At 40.1% G+C, this 23,943-nt stretch overlaps 1 protein-coding gene across 42 annotated transcripts in view; it reads left to right on the top strand.

Annotated features, from left to right (window-relative positions):
• The window catches only part of ELAVL2 (ELAV like RNA binding protein 2), a 342,584-nt gene that overhangs the window by 272,296 nt on the left and 46,345 nt on the right, over positions 1-23,943 (top strand). For 11 of the 42 annotated variants that reach the window (XM_083818596.1, XM_083818605.1, XM_083818593.1 and 8 more), the window contains 2 exons: positions 17,989-18,079; positions 20,497-20,737. In XM_083818596.1, coding sequence (XP_083674722.1) covers positions 18,008-18,079; positions 20,497-20,737 — 313 coding nt within the window. In that variant the 5' untranslated portion in view covers positions 17,989-18,007. Of the gene's footprint in view, positions 1-17,988; positions 18,105-20,496; positions 20,738-23,943 lie in introns of those variants that run through there. The other 31 variants (XM_083818600.1, XM_083818607.1, XM_083818604.1 and 28 more) reach the window with 6 other exon arrangements.

Raw genomic sequence — 23,943 nt, 5'->3', positions numbered from 1 at the left:
GCTGACAAGTAATCCTCAAAGTTCAATCTGCATGTGGGACTGACAGGATTCTAGCGGAACCTGAAGCTGCAGTAGTCACCTCTTAAAATGGCTAAAAGTGGCTGGTTTTTTTTTTGGAAAGCTTGCATTATTGTTGAGAACTATGGAATAAATCTTGTTTTATAATGTTATAATATTCCTTGGAAACTAATTGCATTCTGGCATTTACCTTTTCTGGTTTTTTTGCTATTGCTTTTGTTTTGCATCCAGGCTACTACATGCTAGTTTTTCATGCCCGTGAACTGAGTTATGAACAAAACCCATGGATTTTAAAGGCAAAGATCACTTGCTTGTTAGAATAGTACTTCTTAGTTTTCTGTCCAAATCTCTTAATGTTAATCACTTTCGATGCTCTCAAGTATTGCCTCATCCTAATTTCAATGCTGGTTCCTAATGGAGGAAAAGTAATGGCATTACTGTATAGTAATACAAGTAACGGCACTGGAATCAAAGCATCATAGCTTTGTAAATCTCTGAGCTTAGCAAGAAGGTTTTGCAGTACTTCTCAATGTCATGACTTTAGAAGAGCTCTCCTTTTGCCCAGATAAGCATTGACAAGATCTGGGGGATAGAATGGTATAGCATGCCGAAGACATGATGGTTGGAGATAATCACTTTAGCTCTGGGAAGATGTAGTAGGGAATGACACAGATCCTGGACAGCTCTTTTGTGTGAGAAAAGTCCTAGGAGTTTAAAAAAAATAAAATAAAAAAATAAAAAAATTAATCACTTCAATGCTCTTAGTGGACCAGAGCTTGTGGAGTTGCTGTTCGTAAGGTTTAAGCAAGAGTGAAGTAACTTGGACAGAAGCTCTTCGCCTCTTTGGCCTGAGGGATAGTTTGTGACACGAAGCCCCCATGCTTTAACTTTGACTCAGATTGCTTCTTTTAAGTAGACAAAACAGCAGATGTTAGAAGATGCACTGGAGCTGTGTATAGCAGTCTTTCTGAATAAGTCTGCAGACCTACAGCTTCAGGATGGTAACTGCAGTCATCAGGTTCATTAATTTCTCTAATTCATCAGAAAAGCAGGCGTAGTGAGCACATCCAGACTTGCACGAATCTTTCTCTTAAGTCTTGAGCTCACAGGAGAACCAGCCATCTGTTTTAGGTTGTGTATAGCTGTCAGTGTTTAAATAACTTAGTTCTGTGCCAAAACTTTGCGTCTTGTGTACCAGTTGGGCTGAGCCTGGTGCAAAGAATAGAAAATGGATTTAAAAGCACTTTGGCAATCTGTACGAACATGAAGTGTTATGAGCTGAGGAAAAGTTACTATTTTGCACCTCATGTCCATTAACACTTCTAATAAGCTTGAGAATCATTCATTATGTGAGATTTCCTGGTTGTGAGACAGTGCTACCCCTGTATGACAGATTGTGCTGAGGAGGAAGGTAAGGGTTTAACTCAGTGAGTTAATGTATTGAAAGAGATTCAGCATAAACAAATGTAAATGGCAGTGGGGGCACTCTAAAAACTGATTTGGTAAAAGGGTTTGGGTGGGGTGGTATTTTGGGAATAATGAGGCCTGGTGAAGTATGCTGGTACAGCCTGGCACACTTCCATTTCTGTTTTGAAGTAGAGTTTCTATTCAGAAGCCAGGTACGGCACGTGGCATTCTGGTTAAGTCTGTGTCAAAACTTGGTGTTGAGTGCATGAAACTCCTGAGGAAGCAGGTGGTCTTAAAATACGTATTTTAAAAGTCAAAATAAAGGTGGGGACTGGACTTGGTTATTTATAAATGTCAGTCATCTAATGAAAGCAAGTGTTTTTCAAAGTGTGATTTTTCCTGAAAGCATCCACAAGGAAGCTTTTAGAAGTGTCTTTTACCTGATCATTTCCCTGCTGGAGTTGGGTGGCATAGTTGGTACTGGTACATGAAAGATTAAGAGAAGACTGCTTTAAAAAACAGCCCCCTGTTGCACAGGTTTAGTGGAGCAGTGCCAGGATGCAAGTGGTTTGCCTTGAACACTAACTAGATTTGAGATAAACCGATGACTGTCGTAATCATCAGTAACTTTTGATGCCCAAAAATGGCTGCTGTTTATCACTGTCAAACTTGGGACTTCCCACTTCTGTGCAAATGCAGTATGGCTTGGGCTTCTGTTTATTTTAAAAAAAAAAAAAAAACATCAGGTGTGAAGAAAGCTGCCTTTGGGGTGGGTTAGAAGTGCAGGTGTAACTTGTTTTCTCAAACCAACAATTCCTGAAGAGGGACCTGTAGGGCTGTTGGCTGCTTCATCTGATAGTGCTCTGAGCACTAGTTAACTACAGCATTGTTTTGTTTTTTCCATCATTTGTCTTTGTTTCCTGCTCATAAAGATGTAAGGGGTTGTTGTGAAGCTATGAAACTCAGCACAGTACCCTCAGGTACAAACGGATCCGTTGTGTGGCATCAGTGGTAAAGAGCTATTACAGTGTTTCAGAGGTGGGATGAAATAAGATGTTGAGTGAGGGTCTTTACAAATTCAAATGTTATCTCCTGGGTAATAGTATCTAGGGTTCGCGTGAGCTGAAATCAGGTATATCTCTGTATTCTAATCATCGTTCAAGGGAGTAATTTGAAAGTATATCACTGGGAATGTTGTTTGCTTTTTCTCGATTTAGGTCTTCCAGAGTTCTGTTTTTTTGTCAATTCATTGAAACAGAAAATACTCCAGCTCTTAGGGCAAGTATTATGAGAATAGTGTATATACTACTTTACAGAGCTGAACTTCAACTTTGGAAAACCTTTAGGAAACAAGAGATGTTATTGCTGGAGCAGTTAGAGAAGTTGGAACGTGGTGGTTGGTGTCTGCAAAATGAGGCATACAGGTGGTCTTTGGTCTTCGATTTTCCCCTAGAGGATTTCTTTTGTAGCCGTATTGTGAAGTCTTTTCTAATTATTAGAATTCACTTAATGCGTTTGGTTTTGTTGTTGAATTCTGCTTTTTGCAGGTGACTATACATTTGATGGACGTTGGGATTAAGCATTCCCTTAACATCAGCCTTTTTTCATCTAGTAACAGGATAAAGTTGCTATGAAAACTTCAGAAAGTCCCACAAAGCCCTCTAACTGGAGGAGTAGTACTGTATAAAATTGGTGTAGAATTTTGAGACTGGATGGAAGTATGCTTTATCTGGGAGCAGTGATACGACGGTCCTCTCAGTAATCCCAGGACTGTCAGTACTACTATTGTATGTCTAAAAGCCATTTCCTAGAAGCTGTTCAGACTGATCTCAGGAGGCTGTAAGGATTGATAACTGATTAAAAAAAAAAGGTAAATGAAATATTCAAATACACAAATCCTGAAAGTAGAAGATTGTAACTGAGGGCTCCCAGAGCCCTAGAGCTCACTGGTGGCATTTTGCCATTATCGTGTAAAACACTAAACCAAATTAGTATGTCAGTTTTGACTTGGGATATTTTCCTATTTTCCCTTTGAAGCTTCTACTTGTAAGTGTTATGAATACAAGGCAGAGTATGGAGTTTCCAGTATAGTTTAGAAAAATGAGGAACACCTGGTTTTTAGTTAGGAAAATGTGGTTTTGATATGAGATCTAACTGAATAAATTGTATATTCTGGTGGGTTTTTTTGAGCCACAACACACCTTGCTCATGTGGCAGAATAACCTCCTCTCATTCTCCCTTTCTGCGCTGGCTGTAAACTCTATTTGTATATCCTCCAGCACTTGGGTGGCAAATTTAGGAAACACCTAAGTGCTGAATTAATTCTCCCTGGGAACTTGACCCATGCTCTGTTACTGCTCTGCAGTCTTGCGCAGCACCAGTGTTAGGGATTGCAGCTTTGTGGGGTGAAGGAGTTCGTCTTACGGAGGTGGTAGGCAAAGAGCGTTTTATTCCATAATATGCACCCGTGATCATGTGCTGCTGAATCACTTGCAAACACTTAATTGAAAACCAGAAGAAGCAAGCAGTCCCAGGAGCAGATCAGCCAGGGGTGAGCAGAATCTGCCAGGTCAGTTTACATGGTTGCAATTTGTTCTGGGTCAAGTAATGCCCTTGTAATGCACTTGCAAAACAGTTGATGCCACTTTTTCCCACTTGCTTGTCGAGTGGGCTCTCTCAGCCTGCTGAATCACTTGTACTGCTTACTCCTTTCTGAGGTCTGTTGAAAGAGCCATGCTGCTTCTTCTCTGCCACCTGTCTTCAGTTAACTGCAGAACTCCACCCCCAGAGTCATACCTCTTCTTAGTGCTTCAGAGAAGAGTCTTCCTAATAATGTTAGTCTGTGTTGCTAATCCTCTTACCATAGTGGATTTGGTAGAAAAATATAACAATTTGTAGTTTGCATAAGCAAATTAGAATGTAACAGACTGGTGTGACAGCTGGGAGACTGCACCACTTACTGTTTTTTTTAAATATTGGAACTAAGGTTGGCTTTTTCCCCTCCATCATTTTATAGTAGTTTCTGCTTTACTGCTCAAGAATGGTTTCTCATACAGCAATGTTTTTGATGGTTTTGGGAACCTGGGACCTGTGTGTGTATGGAAATGCTGTTTTCTGTAGGGTGGCTATGAGAAGATGTTTCACTAAACAGGTCATGATAGCATCATAGAACTTCCTGAGTTGGAAGGGATCATTGAGTCCAACTCCTGGCTCCACACAGGACCACCCAAAAATCTGACCCAGATGTCTGACAGCGCTGTCCAAGTGCTTCTTGAGTTCCAGCAGCTTGGTGCTGTGCCCATTGCCCTGGGGAGCCTGTCCCAGTGCCCGACCACCCTCTGGGTGCAGAACCTTTCCCTAACCCCCAGCCTGACCCTCCCCTGTCCCAGCTCCATGCCGTTCCCTCGGGTCCTGTCGCTGTCCCCAGAGAGCAGAGCTCAGCGCCTGCCCCTCCGCTCCCCTCGTGAGGGAGCTGCAGGCCGCCATGAGGCCTCCCCTCGGCCTGCTCTGCTCTGGGCTGAGCAGACCAAGGGACCTGGGCTGCTCCTCATGTGTCTTCCCCTCCAGACTTTTCACCATCTTAGTTGCCCTCCTGTGGATGCTCACTAATAGTTTTACATCCTTCTTGTATTGTGCTCAAAACTGCCCACAGAACTCAGAATTTTGATATTGTTCTTGAATAGAACATAAATGTTTTTGGTGCTTTGTGAAAATCAAAAGGGAATGGAAATTAAAGAATAAAGTTAGGGGAAATAGTCTTTCTAATTTTAGGCTGTAGTGCTTGGGTTAGTCAGCCTGCTTCTGAAACATGTTGTTGTCTCTTCAGCTGAAGGACTTAAGGTGCTGCTGCTGATGTGTTACAGCTTGGTGTGGTTGATCTACCTCATCTTCAGCTTACTTGACTTGCTTCTGAAAGGTTTACTTAAGGATACTGACTTCGTCAGTCAAAGGAAGTATGCAATTAAGTAAAAAGCTTGAAGCACTCTATAGCACTAACAACAAGGGGTTTGTTGTTAGGCTTCCTGGAACAAAATGCTTTTTTTTGCCTTCCCCCTTCTTTTCATGTCTCCTCAGAGTGGATCTGTGAATCGTTCCATGCCTTAAATGCTACTGCAAAACAAGGAAAGCAGCTGTCAGGAATAAATCATCTTAGTCTATAGTTTAAGCTTAGTCTTGAGCTTAGTCACAGATTTAGAGTGTACTGTACACTCATGTTCTTCTAAGTCTTGTACACAGTTCTGTGTGGGAATCCCTAAATTATTTTTTTGTATATTGCTTGGTTCTTAACCAGTATTTGTCAGAGTTGCATCAAGACTCTTACTTTTAGATTGCCCATAGTCTCCTGCTGGAAGGATAATCATAGTTCTGCAGACAGCTTGATTGTTCACCTGATTCCAGCATGGCTGACAAATCCCTGTGTTGAAGTCTGTGTATGAATTAGCCTCATGGGACAGAGGACTGCTATTTTTCATTGCATGAAGCAGGTGAGTACTTGAGGGACTGAAGGATAGACATGTTCTGCAGCAGCAGTGAACATACTAGGCAGCATATGCTGTCTGATACTCCCATGGTGTTGTATCCAAGAGATAACTAAACTGCCAGTGTTGTCTTGCTGCCCTTGCGTGCTTAGCTACGCTGCAGAGATGGTTCAGTATCTGATGCTGAGGACAGCCAGCTGAAGGATGCTGGTAAGTTGGAGAGTGTTCAGCTCATGAGCTCTGGGCTGTGTTGCCTGTATTGTAGTAGTAAGCATTTTGTGGTTCATTAGGTGCAATTGCAGTGAATTAGAACCAGCCTAAATACAACTCAGCGGATCTGCTTTGGATGCTCCAAATATTCTTGTCAAAAGGTACAGGCTTGCTTTTTCCTTTGAGTTGGGTACTTACAAGGAAGACTTGCAAGCTGAACGTACTTTGAAGGGGAAGTACAGTTTTTGAATCTGAGCTCTGTTCTAAAAATGATCCCAACTTGCCTTTCCTTTATGCAAAAGATAAAAATCAGCTGAGGAGCTGGTAGTTTGGAGACACCCATGTGATTTCTCTAACCTCTGATACTTAACAGGCTAAAAATAGCTACCATATGGAATGTCTTTTTTGTGAGGACAGTCTCTGCTACTTGAGAAACTTTGTGTTTGAGCACTTTCTGTACCTAAACATTTTTAGCTATTTCATCAGCTAGATAAAATCTTCATACAGCTTTGAGAGCTGCTGTCATTGTCTGCAGATCTAGGAGGAAAGGAAGTTTTCTTGGAACTTAGTAAGGGGTTGATCTGGCGGCATTCTGCCTTTGATCTTTTTTCTACTGCTCTAGATTCCAGTTAAAAACAAAATGCAAAAAAAGACCCTTTTCTTAAACCAATGAAAAACACAGCATTTTAATCTTAATTCTCGACTTGTTTGTTCCAAGCTTCTGTTACAGTTGTTTAAGCCTTTAGCAACTTACTGAGAACTTACTTCTGAATAATTGTCCCTGAAACAATATTCCTGACAGATTATACTAAATTTAGTTGTTTTTGCTGCTTTAGGAACTTGCTACTTCATAAACTGCTGAGAGAAGTAAGAGAATTTGATACTTGCGTATGTTGAGTCCATTCTCCAGTAAGCTGTTTGTATGCAAACAGTATAATCCTTAAAGAGCAGTTGCATGCTTCTTTGCACTGTGAAGAAGGCAAAACCTAAACTTACTACATCTTGTGTCATGCAAGTTTGTACTAGTACGTGTAACTTATTTGGTATTTTTCTGTTGGCAGCTTGTGGTATGTCTGGGACAAAGTAGGAGACAACACTTACTGGTCTACTTCTTGCAAGTTAGAAATCATTTTTGTACTGCAAGCTTTTTTGGTCATCAGTCAAGTGATGCTTGATGAAAGGTCTTCAGTGTCAGGGTGCTGCTTTTCATGTTCTACTTGTGTGGTGTCCTGATTTCATCCTCTGTTTTGTCTGTGTCTGTCTCGATGGCGTGGAGTTGCTCTGAAGTGACTGTTAGCACTTTTTTCATGGTTCGTGCCTTTAACTTTTCCAGCCTTACCCTGCACTGGCTTTTCTAAGTCTTTGCAATATCAGGCTCCGCAGCTCTTGTAGGGTTATATGACCTGCTGTCATGACTCTCAAACCACTGTTCTGTTAATATTTTTTTCAGTAAACTGACTACCTTACAGCTGCAGATACAGCTACTGCTAACCCTAGGCACTCTTGTCCTTCCCTGGATGTGCTCTCTGCCTGGAGTAAAACAGGTATAAAACTTGTGCATTAACACATTGGCTGAGAACTTGCATGTCTTTTAGCCCAGGTGTTGTCTTGCAGAGCTGACCTGAAGGTGACTTGTGGTACCCACACACTTTATATAGTATTTAAATCGGATTTGCCGTAAAAGAGCTTTAAATTCCCTTTTCCTTATTGCTGTTGGTAGTAAGCATAATTGAGCTTTTTCTACTGCTTTTCACCCCAAAACATCACAAAGCAAGGAGTAAACTTTAGAAGGCTGAAGGTTCAGTGCTGACTGAAAGGTCTAATATAGAATTGTGTGACATTCCTGCAGAGTGAAAGAAAGAAATGACCCTCCTGTTTGACTTCTGAGTTAATTTAAAAATAACTTCTGTTACTGTTCTTCAATGCTCTGCCTATTTAGTGGGAGAGTGATACAGTTTTGATCTTTCAGGCAGAGGTGTGTGGGTTACTGGTATTGGGGCTTCAGATCTAGAGATGTTGGTCTGTATGTTAGGAAATAGATGAAAGATAGTTCCAATAAATTTTGACTCTTCGATACTGTGGAGGAGGCAGAATGATAATACTACTTCAAAGAAAAATGTTTTTCTAGAAGTCACTCATACTCAGTGTAAAAATGAAAAATCCTGGCTTTCTGGCAGTGAGACAATATAGCACTTTGTACCTGCTGACTCCTTTCAGATTTTGGCCATCCTGACCTCTAAGTATTTGAGTTCGCTTCCAAATGTGAATGATAAGATTTTGTCTGTGTTCTAAGTTTTGTTTTGTCTGTTCTTAGTTATGCTATTCTTTTAAAAGCTCACATTTAAAACATAGGCAGCAGATTAAATGAACAGCCTGTCCAAATAAAGTGTGGAGTAGAAGAGTTTTCTTCCAGACATGTCTTCTTTTTGAGCTACACCATGCTGATACCTAATGAAACAGCCTTTTTCAAACTTGGAGCTGGTACTTACTACAATTTATTGAAGAATCTGTTCTAACACAGTCTGGATGGCACTGTTTTGAAACTGGGATCTGTGTTTTTCCCTGTAGTATTTGAACTTTCAAATTAAGTGTAAATGCCTTTTAAAGCTGTTTTGAGACTCCTGTGTCATGGAAGGTGTGATCATACAGGACAGTATAAGGACCCACATCTGATATCTGCAAGACCTTTAATACTGTGACAGTAGCTTTTGTGAAGAATTTGCCATGGCATTGAATTTTCCATGACACTGACTCCTTTGGTCTGCTGTAAGCATGTCTCCAATGCTTAGTTTTCATGATTTTTTTCCTGCTGTAGTAAAACACATTCTTGACTTAGTGATGAAGTATATCTGCAGGCACCACATACTTCAGGAAATAGAGTATAAACCTCAGTGTAAACCACCATCATCTTTTTGCAAGGTATAAGTGCTAGGAGGGAAGACACATGCTATTTCAAAGCAGTCATTATTAGTAACTTCCAAATGCCCTTGCTTTGCAAGACTTTCTGTTCCTCTGGTCCCATACCTTCTCCAAGGTATAATCACCCTGTGAAAGTGGACTTCATGCTGCTTTGAAAGTACTTTATAATGAAACAAAGAGCAAAGCTCCCAAATTCAGGTTCCTGTCTCCGTGTCAGAATGTCACACCATAAGTCCACCATGGGATTTGAGGTACTCATCACTTGACAAAGGTCAATTTTTGGATGTCATGGCAAATAATGTGGTTTGACAGGTCTGCAGTAAAAGGTGGTAGAGAGGAACAAGGTCTTAACTTCCTCATAGCAAATGTGGGTGCTGGATGAACAGAGCTGCCCACCCATACCTCAGAGTCAGTGCGTGGCTTCAGTGAAATACCAAGTAAAAACATGTAGGTTATCCCTTGCAAGAAACAAGGTCAGATCGTGTTAGCATCATATCTTCTACCTGTTGATGTCCCCAAGGTAAAAGCCTGTTTTCTGTTTTATGTCTCATTTCTCCAGCCAGGCTCATTTTTATCCTGTAGGATGTGTTACAGAGGGGTTTTTATGGGGCATAGAGAACTTCATAGCACTTGATGTGCATTCACAAAGGCAGGAAAGTATAGGTATTCAGGGCTGTGTGCTGTTAGATTGACTTTGCTCTTGCTTTCATGCTGTCCTGTACTTCTCACCAGCTTTTTGATCAATTCTTTTGCTTTTCCTTCAATATTAAAGTTTGAAGATGTGCACAAGAGAATAACATGAATTGGGGAAGATACATTTAAGCATATGTGGGAGCTCAGCAGTGTTGGATGTCCACGATGTCTATTTCTTTAGTTACTGATTTAGGTGTATAATTAATGTTACTATGAAATGGGTTATTGCTTCAGGCTTTTGACACAGAAATATCCTAATACAGCTAAGTCAGCCTTTCAAAACTCATTAGAAAATGAACTAACCTAGAATTTGCCATTATGTTTAGATTTCATAACTTGTATATACAATTTTTAGTGGGTTGGACATAGATAATAGAGATGTCTATTGCATAAATATATCAGGTGGAAGTTCTAATAGGTTTGAATATAACATCCAAGGTACTGCGTGAAATCATACAGCATAAGAATAAAAGAGCAATCTGCAGGTTAGCCTATAAGGAGCAAGGGCATCTTCAGTTAATTTTGTACCATTTAGTTTCATGGAAATTGAAGTACTGGAAAACACTAGAGATGGAAGATAAATTAGATATGACTCAATGAGCAAAAGGTTAAGAGAAAGAGCTGAAGTGTGTGGAAGCCACATGGCCCCAGAAATGTAATATTTTCTGGCCAGAATGAGATAATATCTGTATTAATGATGATTTATCTAATTCTTAGACTTAACAAAGGGTTCTGGCATCTTGACTGTGCTTCTCTGTTCTTGAATTTCTGTTTGCATAGCAATTCGCATCCTTAGAGGTCAAATCTGCAGACTTGAGTCTTACTCCAAGTGCAAGATTATTTTAAAATAGGAAAATTACTATCTCTCTGCATTTTTAGTTGGATTATACAAATGAAAAAATTGTGCATAAGTCATCACAGTGCAGCATATGGATCTGTCATGTTATATCTGTGTTGCATTATTCATTACTTGTATATCTGGATTAAGAAATGAAGTTTTCTTCATCTGCTACTGAGAAAGTCTGCATTCATGGGACTGCAGTGATTTCCTACTCCTGGTGGAGCAGGCAGGGTGGAGTGTCACAGCTGTGTTTAAGCTTGTTTTTCGTAACAGTGATTATTAACTTCAGGTGATAAAGAATACTACTCAGACTAAATAATTTTAATCTGTAATAGGTGTTCAGAGTAAAATGCAAGAAGAGTCTGACTTTGGCCATATTTGTTCACATTCATTGTGGATTGTCTGAAAAGAATGGCTTGTTGAAGTTTCCACTCCTACATTTCTGTATGTTTTCAGTAAGTCCTTTTTTTTGGAAGCAAAGTAATGGGAGCCTCACAGGTTTAGGTGAAGTTTGAACATCTCTTGGCTCTAAGGGGGAAAAAATGCTGACTGAAGAGTATTTTGGTTTGAGCAGTGTCCTTTTTGCTTTGATTCTACCCGCATGCCCATTGGGAGGGTGGTGGTTAGAATTCCCCCCCACACACAATCTTGGGGAATTGTGCAGCTCTAGTCAAATGGTGCCACATCTGTTTTTAGGTCTTCTACCTAGGAAAATTAGGGATTTCATATTTTAAAAAAGAATAATAAAAATAGAGCAGCTAAAAGAAATGCATTGAAGTAGTCCTTGTGTAAGGATGTAGCAGCAAAGCACAAAGCAAGGCTGGTTTCCTTTACCTTTTACCTTTAGGGTGAATTTTAAAGGTGAAAATCCAGCATTTTTAGCTTTCAGGTTTAGAAAGGACAATCTTTATTCCTCAACTTTCTTTTCCCTTGTTAAGGTTCTCAAGGAGGAAACAGTTTTTGTTCAGCCTCTTTAAATTGTCAATCCAGGAGTAAGAATTCAGCAAAGCTACACCTCCTGCAGCTTCACCTTTTAGTTTTAACTTAAGCCATTATCTTAGCTATCTCAAGGCTTTCCACGGCATGGAGGCTTTCCTGAACAAAAGCGACTTGCTTCTGTGTGTATGTAAAGGTGCATGCTTTAGTCTGACGTGAACACCTCTCCACGTTGCGCACGCGTTGTGCTTGGTACCATTTTCAGAGCCAAGAGGTGGGGGCAGTGTCATCATGGCTCTGTCTGTTCCCTGGCGATCAAGGTCAGCAACAGCATCCTGGTGCTCATGCCTTCTGCTGCTGTCCCAGCCTGCTGTTGTGAAAAAGTGGAGGGGTGCAGGAGTTTCCCTAATGCTTCCTGGCCCTGTTGCACTGCTGGAGACGGGAAGGGTGAGGCACAAAACCTTCTGTCACGATCTCCTTCAGGGAGAGGAGTGGGAGGTTACTTGAGGGCCATCTGCCACTCCATCTAGACACATGCCTTCCTCATCAGAAAGAAGCTGTTCTCGAAGTTTTTAAAGGTTTTTAACTTTATTTTCAATTTGACTGTTTCTTGAGTCACGCTAAACTGTTTTTCTTTTTCCTGGCTATTGGTAAAAATAAGTAGCTTTTTTCAGTGAAGCCTCAGCTATTGGAATTGCCAGTGGGGCATGAACTTCGAACTGAAGTGAGTGAGTTTCATAGCCCAAACCAAAGGGTAAGGTAAATGCTCAGAAACTGTACTGGGCATCCCAGCCAGTTCAGGTGGAGCAGTAACTGTCTAAAAGAGGATGATGACTTTGAAAACCCTTCAGGATATCAGGGTGATGTTATCTATGTCTTTGAAGAGTCCAGGTTGTCGTATTGGGCCCCACTGAGTCTTGGGTTTCTCTTTCTGTATTCACAGCAGGCTCAAGAGGACTGCAGATGTTTGTGTAAGGCTGAAGGGACGTGTCTGCAGTAAGAGACTACTCAAGTTTTAACTTACTGCAGAATGCACGTGCATGTGACAGGATTGCTTTGCCTCGGTGCTTTGCTAGAGGCTGGGAGCAGCACGTGAGACTGAGACAGCATGGGCCAATGGCTAAATGAGTAAGAGCAAAATCACCTCTGTAGTTAGCACAATATTGTGGGTGGTGGTGTACAGTTGAAAGGTCTGAGTGTATCCTCTGCTTTAAATAAGTATTATTCAAAGCATTGATCAAGCCTGATACTGTTCCCAGCTTGTTTGAGGTTCGTGATCTGTTCCAGTACTGAACGTCTGTCCTGTGTAATCTGTTGATAATGTTGGTGGCACTTAGGCTCACATCCACAATACTGGTTTTGCTCAGACAGACCCAACTTGACATTTAGCTAAGATTCTGAATACAATAAATGTAACTGTTTTTCCTTGGCTGGCCTAAACTTTCTTTAAAGGAAAGAGCAGTGAAAAGTACAGTTCTGTGTTGGGCTCTTTCATCCTGTGTGTCAGCTAATGTTGAGGCTTTCTTGCTCTGGGAATAGTTATGTTGTTAGAAGTGGCTGTGTCTCTAGATTGACCTGAATAATTAGGAATGTATAGTTTCACTTTATCAGTCTCACTTGAACTGATCACTTAACGGAGTGCAGGTGTTAGAGAAAAGTGTTAGCAGTGATATTTCTAGTGTGACTTCTAAGGTATCTCTAGCTGCCCTGCCCACCTCTCCCACAGCAGTTTATCAGCAATTGCAGTCAAACAGAGCTCTTGCGTGGTCTCCAGATCAGCCTCTTGTCGAGCAGTGCCTTCACCTTGTTGTGCTGCTTTTTCAGAGCTGCTTACCAATCTGTTATGCTGGCTTCTTTCTTCATGCAGTAGCTGTGTTAGTGCAGTAGTGTTGTTTAGAGCAGCTGATAGGTTCTTTGGCTTATACAGATTACTGACTTTCCAAAAGTATTGCTTCACATGTGGAGACACTTCTCTAGTTCAGGTATACATTTTTAGTGTTCCCCGTATCTTTTTTTACCTTCAAAAGATGACTTGACCTTTCTTTTTCTGTCCTTTTAGTGCTGTTACCAGAGCTGTCAGCCCGTTTCCTGGTAGCAGACTTCGTGTCTGTGCTGATGGCAGTCTTGTTCAACTGTCCAGAATTGTTCTCTTGTTTTCTCATTGCCTACCTGGAAGGGGCAAACCTATCTAGCTGCTTCTTTATTGTTGCCAAAAGCTTCTACAGATGAGTTTCTTCAGCACCAGTCAGAAGGATGAATTAAAATCCTCTTGTTTACATCCCATATGCCTTTTTTATATCTATCTTGGATCTTTGATCTCTTTCTCACCCTGCCTTTGCTGAGGCCACGGTGTAGTTCAGCAGTGCTACTTTTTCTGCTATGTATACCAGAGCTGATGTGGTAAGGTTTCCCCTCTAAACCAGTCACCTTAGAGAGGGTGCATGGTTAGCTTTTTATTGTTGTATAGCGACTACTCTCCTTTCTGGTCTTACAGTTGCCCATGTTTACATTAATAACTTAAATTACTTTGAAAACTTTGTGAGTGCCTTATCAGAAGCTAATTCCAAGTTTTCTTTGAGCTTTTTGGGGGTTTTGATTAATACTGTATCAAAAGTTCTTTGTAACTTATGCATAAATCAAAAGGTTCTCTACCGGCTGTTTTCTCTTGTGCTGAGTATTCTGTTGGAGTAGTTCACTGATCCTGTCTGTGCTACAAATTTTTTCATAGTATAATGGAAGAAACAACGCAGAAGTAAACAGACGTGTGAGTGGGAAGGGTTGCTAATGGGGAAGTGTTGGTCTGTGGTGTTTTAAAACAAGTTAAACTGCAGACAGAGTTAGGATTGTTTAGCCTGCTTGTGCAGACTCGCCAAGCACAGTCTGTGCTGTTACTTCTGGACATCAGAGAAACCGTCAAGCTCTCCCTGATAACTACCCTTCCTGCCGGGAGACTTGAAAGCGTTGGTGGTGTCTTGTTGTGAAAATCAAGGTTGTTGCCTGAAGAGCTGCCCTCTGGCCTGCATGTGCCTTCACCTGTGAAGTTTGGGGTGTTCTAGCAGCCTGTGTGATAGTTCCTGGCATATGCTGAATTCAACAGCCTGCATTGTCTCTCCTTATACAGCTTTTGTGAGCATCCATGAATGAATGATGAGTCTTCATGCAGCCTCATAAAGGATATTTGACTATTCAAGAAAAAAAACCTTGTCAAATTAATACTCAAGTAATGATTAAAAAACAGTTAAGAGGAAGCATTAATAATTTCAGTTCTTCAAAGTACAAATAATAGTGCACTGAAATATTTTTGGAAGTACATTTTTGCTGAGTTTTGTTTTTAAAGTAAAATTCAGCTTCGATGATAAATCAGGGCTTATTGACTTTCACTAAGCCCTCAAATAATGATTTTTTTTCCTTTTTGTTTAAGGTTTTGAGCAATACTCCTTGCAGACAAACCACTTAGCCTTGCTAAATAGCTGTCATTACTGTTGTGTATTGAAATAGGTGGAGTAAAACCTTTGTGAAGGAGACCAGAGATTTTTTTTTAAAAGACAATTTTATTACAAGCTGAGACTAAAATTCTGGTTTAGACTTTCAGACCTTCATATCTGGAAGGCAAAAAGGACATTGTTCTCATCTATGGGCCCAGCTCATTCTGCCACTTGGCATTACGACAGCAAAATCCTTTTATGTATTATGTATTATGACATCTGCTTATCTGTAATCACCTTTATGTAGTAATATCATTTAGAAGTATACAGCTTAATCAGTGGAGGCATCTGTGCAATGATTTTGATATGTCTATAAGTAGAATTAACTTCTGTATATAAGATGCACATGAAATGTTTTTCCCCCCCTCAGTGACGGGGATGAAAAGATATGAACACAAACAGGTAGGAGAGGGTCTCCAGCCAGAAGCCCTAAATGCTTCTCTGTCCGGTGCAGCTGGAGTGATAACGGCAGTCTGAATGCTTTGGCTTTGTCGCCTCATCAGCAGCTCAGCTGCTCATGCCCAGCAGGAAATGGTAGCCGAGGCTGAGTCCTGGAAGTATTGAAAAGGTGCTGCATACCAAAATACCTATTTTTCAGGGAAAATGACTAGTAGCCCACTAAATACTGTATTGCTGGTCTTTGTCTTGCTAGCTTTGCTTTATTTTCTAAAGCAGTCTTGATAAAATTGTATCTGTTCTATGGGAAGCAGGACTAATCACTTTGAAGCATATGGCTTTTTAATTCCTGATGTTTGGTCTTAAAAACAAACAAAGAAACCTTTGCCATGCAAACTGTTTTCATGACTTACTTGAACTGGAGCTAATTAGAAACTGGGATTCTGTTAATACCGCGGACAGCTTTTAAGACTGCTTAGATTTTAAAACTGTAACTGTCTTTGTAAATTAAAAGCAGATTTATTTAAAGATAGATGGCTCCAATATACTGCATGCGCTAACAAAGGGAACTGGTTACTGTTTGAACTCAGCAATGTTGGTTCCTCCTCTTCTGGGGACCGCAGACAAGTAGCAGGATTCCTTTTTCAGTGTCACTGCAAGGTGATCTTGAGTATCTTTTACAAAGCCTTGTTTCCTGAGGTTGCAGACTTTCTCAGGTTTGAGTGCAGTGATTGCTGAGCTGTTGCAGTAATCTGAAGTGCATTCTCTCTGAGCCTAACACTGTCAAACTGTTTAGGTCTTTCCACAATACCAGTGATTTTCCAGTAGGTCAGTGTTTCGGCTTTCTTGGGAATTATTCACGGTTCAATGCTACGACTTTAAAGTGCAGTGCTAGGTTGGAAATAGTTTTTTTTTAAAGTCTTGTTTTTTGGCATAATTAGCTATATCGCTTAGTTTTCACGTCAAGTGGAAGTATAAGGTAAAAGGTAAGAACTCTTTTTCCATATTAGATATAAAGAAAAAGCATTCTTTGTAATTTTAAAAGTAACAAAAGCGGTGAAATGGTGGAATGGGACTTGTTTTTGAGACGTAATGGTGGTAGTTAGAGGGGTACGTTGCTGTGTCCTGTGGAGCACTTCACTGAAGGTAGGTGTGTTATGGAAACAAAGTGCTTCAAATGAGAGGTGTTCTTTGGGGAAGTGCTGGGGTGCTTTTTGGGCTCAGTGTAGTCTCTGGTGAGTGCAGTGTAAGTTCACCCAGCTAAGCTGTCCTGTAAGAGCTTTCTGCCTGCAGGGTGAAAATACTCTGCAAGGTCATGCAGGCTTGCTGGGAGGCACAGAGACAAAAGCGTTCCAACAGTAAGCAGTTTGTCAAACATGGTTGCCCGTGTACAGTGAAGTGCTTCAGGAGTTGTTGGAATTTGTTTTTGGTTTGAGACCGTAGAGAATGGCTTGCAGCTCATACCAAAGCCTCAGTGTTTTGTATGAGAAGATAAGATTGAAGGTCTTGATATCAACCTAAATCAGAAATGAAATCCTGATGTCAAGCCATCTAACCAGACAGACTTTGGTAATAAGATGCAATGAAGACAAACTTACAGTATTCGAAATGGCAAAGGTTGTTTTGAGAAATGTGTTTATAAACCCTGGGTGCAGCAATCTTCCAAAATCTGAGTTTTTTAATCAAGTTAAATTCACTGTTTAGATTTCTCATCTGCTAACCAGAGGCAAAAAGTCTCTTGGATTTATACCAGTCTCAAACTGTGGCAACAGTCTTCCTGTTCTTGCCAGTGTTGTGGTTATATTTAACATCTGGACTAGTTGTAATCAGCTGCAAATGGCCCATTAGCTTTTTTGTTATTCTCTTAGCATTGTTCAATTCAAATTCAACTGGGTTTGCAACAACCCTTCATTTTAAAAAAAGCAAACTACAACAATGTGCTTGGACACGAAAACGCCATTATGAAGAACTACCTCACTGCTATGTTTCCCCGGTTCTCCTTGAGAAATCCTTTACTCCGCTGCCACTTGCAGGTCCACTGGTACTCTTAAATAAGGCTGTTGCAGGGAAACTTTCTGAACACCTTCTCTGCAAAACTTTAATTTACTGCATTTTTAATCTAGGATTTTAGTAATGGACTTGATCAAAATACAGAGTAGTTCCTTCTGTATTTGTGGGCTGGGAAAAGCATTTAAGATGAGCTGTTTTTCAGTGGTGCAATGGTCATCTTACATGGCTAATGGAAAATTGACTCACTGCATTTCCTCTTTCCATCTTGAAGACTTTAAAAAAATATTTATATGCTGCGGTATAGTCCTTTTAGTTATGGTGTGGTTCTTGTGGTAGTTCCCAGGGTAGATGCAGAGGTAATAGATTTTGCTATCTTTTAAATCATCTCTTAAAAATAAGCATCCTAATTCATGTAAGAAAAATAATTTTGGAACTGAATTTGGAAAGATTAGATTGGAATTGCCTCAAATTCAATTAAGCCCCACTGCGTGGACGTGCTGGGAATATAAAGGCAATTACTGTAAATTTGTACAAACTGATTTGTTGCATTATCTTGCTAATCTAACATACAGTACTTTTTGTGTCCATATTGCAGACGGCAACTCCAAACTAACATGGCAGTCAGACTGTGTGATGTGGCTTCTCTGCTTAGAAGTGGTTCGTGGGCAGCAGAGCCTTGGACTGGGGTCTGTGGGATTTTTATTAAATTATGTAGGCTACTTTTTTTTACATGTTAATAGTGCTGAGGCCATACCAAACTCTAATCTCCTATTTGGAACGCTAACTCTCTTCTGTGTTTTGTTACAGGTTGTAGGTTGTGTCCCTACTCTGTCAGGGCCTAGAGCACACTAGTGTACTATGACAACTTTTCTATTACATGGTGATCTCCTGTAGAAATTATACTGCAGAGCTTGCCTTTTTTCCAATGTCAATTAGATTTTAGTGATAATTCAAAATACCCAGTGGATAACTGAAGAGTAGTATTGCACTAAAATTGTTTTGGTATGGTCTGAATACTAAATTGCAGTAACTTTAAAAAAAAACACCTGTATACTATGTATTTGATTACTGTTTTTTAAAGTATATTTACATTTCTTATTCTAAGAAATTGTTGTAAAACTGTAAATTTATCTCAAACTATCTTTCAGGGCAGGAAGTATTTAGTAACTGCTGAAGATGTGGCATGTGTTTGAACAGTTGTATTCAACCTATCAATGGAGTATGCATTATTTGTAAAACATATTAGTATTGCTTTATCCAGAGCAGATGGTTCTATAGCTGGGAAATGCTGTAATTTCAGCACACACAGGCTACTGCAGCTGTTCACTTGAATGTTGGCTTAAGATAGCATTCTTGCCACCTGAACATGAAAATAAATGTGCAATTAAATGAGGATTGTCTGTCCTTGCTAAATCCTTCTAATTTTGGTCAATACAGACTTAAAATTTGATAATGGGGGGAAAAAAATCAGTTGTACAGAGCTTCAGTGAGAGCACAGCATTTGTGGCTACCAACTCTGCCAGATACACTGGTATTCTGAAGAGTAATTTATCTTAATTGGGATCATCTGTTTTCCCATCTTTTCAGCTGACTTGTTTCTTTACAGTGTCAGGAGCAGGTTACCCCCTCGAAGTTTGTCACAAGGGAGGAAAATGTTGCTGATCAAATGGTAGCTCCTCAGGAAAACCAGATCACATTTTTATATAAAACACTCTTAATAGATGCATCTTCCTTTTCTTGCTTTGTGCTGAAGTAACCTCTTGGAAAACACTTCTATATACAAAACATGGAAATGTCTTCCCAGGAATGTCTGAACTCGTTTCAGATGCTGTAACCTCCCTTTCATGTGTTTAGGAAATTCAGATTTGAACTCACTGAGCACAGTTGGCCTAATCACTTGTTTATGTATGCAGTGATTGGATATGCTGCTTTGAACAGGGGAGTAAGGACAGATAACCTCCAGGGGTCTTTCCTATGATTTTGTAGCAGGGATTTTATAGCAGGCTTTCTTGCTTCAGATCTTTTTCTAAAAATCTTAGTATGAGGTTGGATTTCAATGATTACTGGATTTTTAGTTAAACTTCTTGATGAGTCTTGCTTCTGGAATAAATGATCTGTTAGTGGGTAACATACATAGAATTTTCTGGTGAGGTTTGTTCTATATAGCTGGTCTCCTACAGGATAGGCTACCCAAGCCTTGGATGTTATACTGCCATTAAAAAACAGTTTAACAGCTGTTAGCATTTGTTGACTGCCAGTGATGGCAGAGAGCCTTTGAACATGTGGGTAATATGTGGGCAAGTACTGACTCTTCTCCACAGATGATTGCTGCTATGTTTGCAAATCATACAGTCAGTTACTTTTGGGTGAAACAGGAGTTTCTGGGGTAGTGATTGCTCACTTCTTTTCATTAACAGAGTGAGTTAAAGTATCAAATTTAACAGTTTCTAGGGTACAGAGGAAGGAAGAGGTGATTAACAGAAATTGGCAGTTCAATCAAAAAAATACATTTAGAAACTGCCAGCCTGTGGTAGCAGAAGGTTGACTTAGAGGTTATCAAGGAAGAGTTTGTTTTCCATCCCAGCATATTCATTTACATCCCTAAACATCTCTTTAAATTACTAATCTTGCTTTCTAGTACTATCAGAGACAGGGTCAAGATACAATTAACACCCACCTGTTTTGAAAATAACCAAAAAAGGCAAATACTTGAAAAACTGCACTTCATGTTTCAGTTGTCACTTAAGTTAACAGTACTGATTACCACTGCAACAGTCCAATTGTGCTTGGTAATTTCTATACTATAAAAGCTTTGATGTCCTGAGTGAAGGGGATGGGGGAGGATAGAAACTGAGTTATGGCTCTTGATTTCGCTGGAATAAGCCCTAGAAGATTTTAGTGATGACTTGATTTGCCTGTAAGTTTTAAAATTGTTTCCTTGATTAACAGTTAAAAATCATTCAGTATTGTTTTTGCATGTAGAAGCACTATCTGTCCCTGGCAATACCACTTGTGTATAGTGACAATTCTTTTAGATTCTAATCTGGACTCTCCATAACAGAGGGTGAAATACGAATTTTGATGTTTCTTCCTGTATTTTTAGCAGGTAATCGCTGCCATGGAAGCACAGCTGTCTAATGGACCAACTTGCAATAACACAGCCCATGGTTCAACCACCATAAACAATTGCTCATCACCAGTTGATTCTGGACACACAGAAGACAGCAAGACCAATTTAATAGTCAACTACCTTCCACAGAACATGACGCAAGAGGAGCTGAAGAGTCTGTTTGGCAGCATTGGTGAGATAGAGTCCTGCAAGCTTGTCAGGGACAAAATAACAGGTATGTGCATTTGGGGATTTTCTGCATCTTCTCACTTTCCTGGCATTTGAGCTGTCACACGGTGTTTTTGCAATTCTCTTAAACTATGGAATAAACTCAGAAGAAACCAATGCAGATGTTGCTAGTCAGAAGGAACTTCTGTCAATCATTGTCTAGATTCCACACCAAAAATTATATACTTATATTTACATTTCATCCAGTTCTGTGTATGAGTGCTATAAATGCTATCAGGACACTTAATTCTTCTGAGCTTTCAAGTCTTTGAGAAGATTTAGATACAGAAAAGCAGTTAATTATACAAGGCTCACTTGAGATTTTATTGAACTCCAGTGGAGCTGTGTTTTTGTTAGCCTGGCTGATACAAAACTTAGTTTTTTATAGGATGCAGGAAGTTAATCTGGTACCTTGTGAAGAAGGGTAGTTTAATTTTTTTTAGCTTTGTGGGTAAAGCAGCTTCTGCATTGCAGCACTTCTGCATTTCTTTAGGATGCACATTTGAATTGATTTGTGCTGTCAGAGTGGAAGTATGAGCCTGCAGAGTGATGTTTTCTGTTAGTACTTTATTTTAGCAACAGCTGGTGTATAGAGCGCATGTATTTAGACCAGTTGTTTAACTTTGAAAGAACTACCAGATGGATGCCTGTACTCTAAAAGCCAAATGAAAGGATGATTGGCAAGGTTCAGTTTGTCTCATTTCCATTTGTCAACTCTGAGCTCTGTCAGACTGAGAAACATTGTACAGTTTAGGTTGACATTTCATTATTTTTATTCAGAGATAGTGACTTGGAACTCTATTGCCTGATTTTTTTTTTTTAGTCGCCAAATACCTAGCTTTTGAGAGCATATCTTAAGTTCTCGGCTGCAGCTGTTTAATATACTGGTTAGCTTGTGTTTAAAACTACTCCTCTTGGAGGCTACATATTCTCCATGGCTTAAGGGATGGAAGCCAATACTTTACTACTGAAAGACTACTGAAAAGTAGTGGCAGTACATGGTCATTTTGCTCACAATAAATAAACTTTCTTGTGACTGTGTTCCTAGGGCTGCAATAGTGGGATGTGGGAAGAGACAAGCTTTAGCTGATACAGGTTGTATGGGGCTTCAGCCCCTCCTACACATACTGATGTTGATACCTTGGATGTGTTGGAGAGAAGTTCCCCAGATGCATACATGAATAGCGGGGGCTGAGGCCTAAAAACCTTCAGGCAGTCCTGGCACCAACATCGAACTTCTTTGGCATGCAGTACATGCTTTTTTTCTCTTGTCCTGATAACATATTTTCTGTGCCAGCATGGCAGAAAAGTTCTAACAGCTTTTCCTACGTTGGTGCAGGTGCTACTGTGTGGAAGGGTGATGTTTAAGCAGGAATTCAGCAACAAAAAAATGAGGGGGTTTTTCCAGTGTTTTTCAACTGCCTCTGCCAAGGGTGAGCAGATTCATCAACGTTAGGGTTTTCTCTTAAATTTGTCTAGCCTGATAAGCAGGCAGCAGTGAGACTGACGTTAGCCACAGGCATCACCTTGGAATATATTTATATATATTTATATAATACTTTAATTGTCAGTGTTCATACCTGCTAACATGCAATAAGTGGAAAATATTGATGACACTTGTGTTACTTCTGAATAATTCCTTTTGCTTTTTGAGAATGCTTTTTTGTAATCATTCTCTGCACTCTGTAGGCAGTGCTTGTGACAGTGAGTTTTACTTGCGTATGGTGTGAGGATGACTGGTTACACCTGAAGGGATGTTCTTGGCATTGGTTACTCATAGTTGTAAGTCTTGGCTACTGTTCTCACCCATAGACACTTTAGCTGACAAACTACACTTCTGTGACACTTGTGTTACAACGTGGATTCTCACACCTTGCTTTTTTGGGTCTGCTGTGGTTCAGCTCTGTACAGCACCAGTTAGTTCTATGGCTTGCTTTAGTTTCTACTTCATAAGATACCTAAAGAGAAGGAGAAATAAATGGGCTCAGGCCTAGAGACATGATGTTGTATTTCTGTTTCTGAGACTGTAAGAATGGAATTTTGTCTTTTCAAGTGACTACACTACATACAGTTTATATTTGTTAATTTGAAAGCAAATCTCCCCCAAACTAGGTAATCCTTCCTGAAGAGGATGATTTTTAAGACTGTCGGAATGGATTCATCTGTCTTGGTGAATTCTCTAGGTTGTACTTCATGACTCCTCATTTCAGATAACATTTGTTGACAATTTCCCCTTTCCGTAGGGACCATGCAGTGGCACAAAATGGGTCAGCCTAAGAGGCTGCTCAAAGCCCAACACTGCTTCTTCCTTACTGAGTAGTCTGCTTTTTGTGCCTTTGAGTGAAGGTTGTTTTTACCTCCCTTTGGATCTTAGTGACCAGCACTGCTCCAGATGTCTTGCTCTGAGACATAGGTAGCAAAAGGGTTAAATATGAGATACCATACTCCAGCATAGTATTCAGTAGCTTTGGCTACTGAAACCACTGCTTTTAGACTTTCTGGGTTGACTTTGCTACCAAACCTTACAAAAATCTGTTCCCGTAACTGTAAGGAACACCAAAAGCGCTTTGGGATGCCAAAGAAACTAGGCTGGGCTGATGCCATACAGTGCAGTCTTCGGCTGAAGGCTGGTTGATGCAGAAAACAAGCCTATCTTTTCTGTAGGTAATTACTTCAGTGCTTTAAAATAAAGCGCCTTTACTTAGCTGTTTCCTGACCTTTTGTTCCAGGAGCTGAAAGATACAACTGTTACTTCATCTATTTGTAGGATGGCTATTCAAGCTGTTTACCTGTCTTGTAGATCTGAGTTCACTTATTTAGCATTCCTTCCTAAAGTTGTTTAGGGATTATATGCTTTTCCCAATTAAGAGACTGCTGCAAGCACATAGAAGTGAGCATCAAGGTCTTACTGATGGATGTGCAAACTACCCATATCCTTCCACGATGGCTCTGATGTTTTATATGCTGGAAGTTGACATTGCTGCTACTTCGTGTCAGAAGGACTCTTTACCTGGGAATAGAATGGAGGAAAACTTAATTGCAGACCTTGCTTAAAGGTCTGATGCTTCCTGTATAGCATGAAGTGGTGCCTAAGAAGGATCTTGAATTTAAATTACACTTTTCAGTTGGTGACAACTCCAGGTTTGGAACTGTTTGGAGAAAGAGATGGTGTTTGCATTTATCATAGCAGCTCCTCAGCTTAGAAGCATTTAT

Source organism: Anser anser, assembly GCF_964211835.1.
Source record: "Anser anser genome assembly, chromosome: Z".
NCBI classification, from domain to species: domain Eukaryota; kingdom Metazoa; phylum Chordata; class Aves; order Anseriformes; family Anatidae; genus Anser; species Anser anser.
Note: the sequence above shows the minus strand (reverse complement) of the source record. Positions and strands in the feature narration are given on the sequence as shown.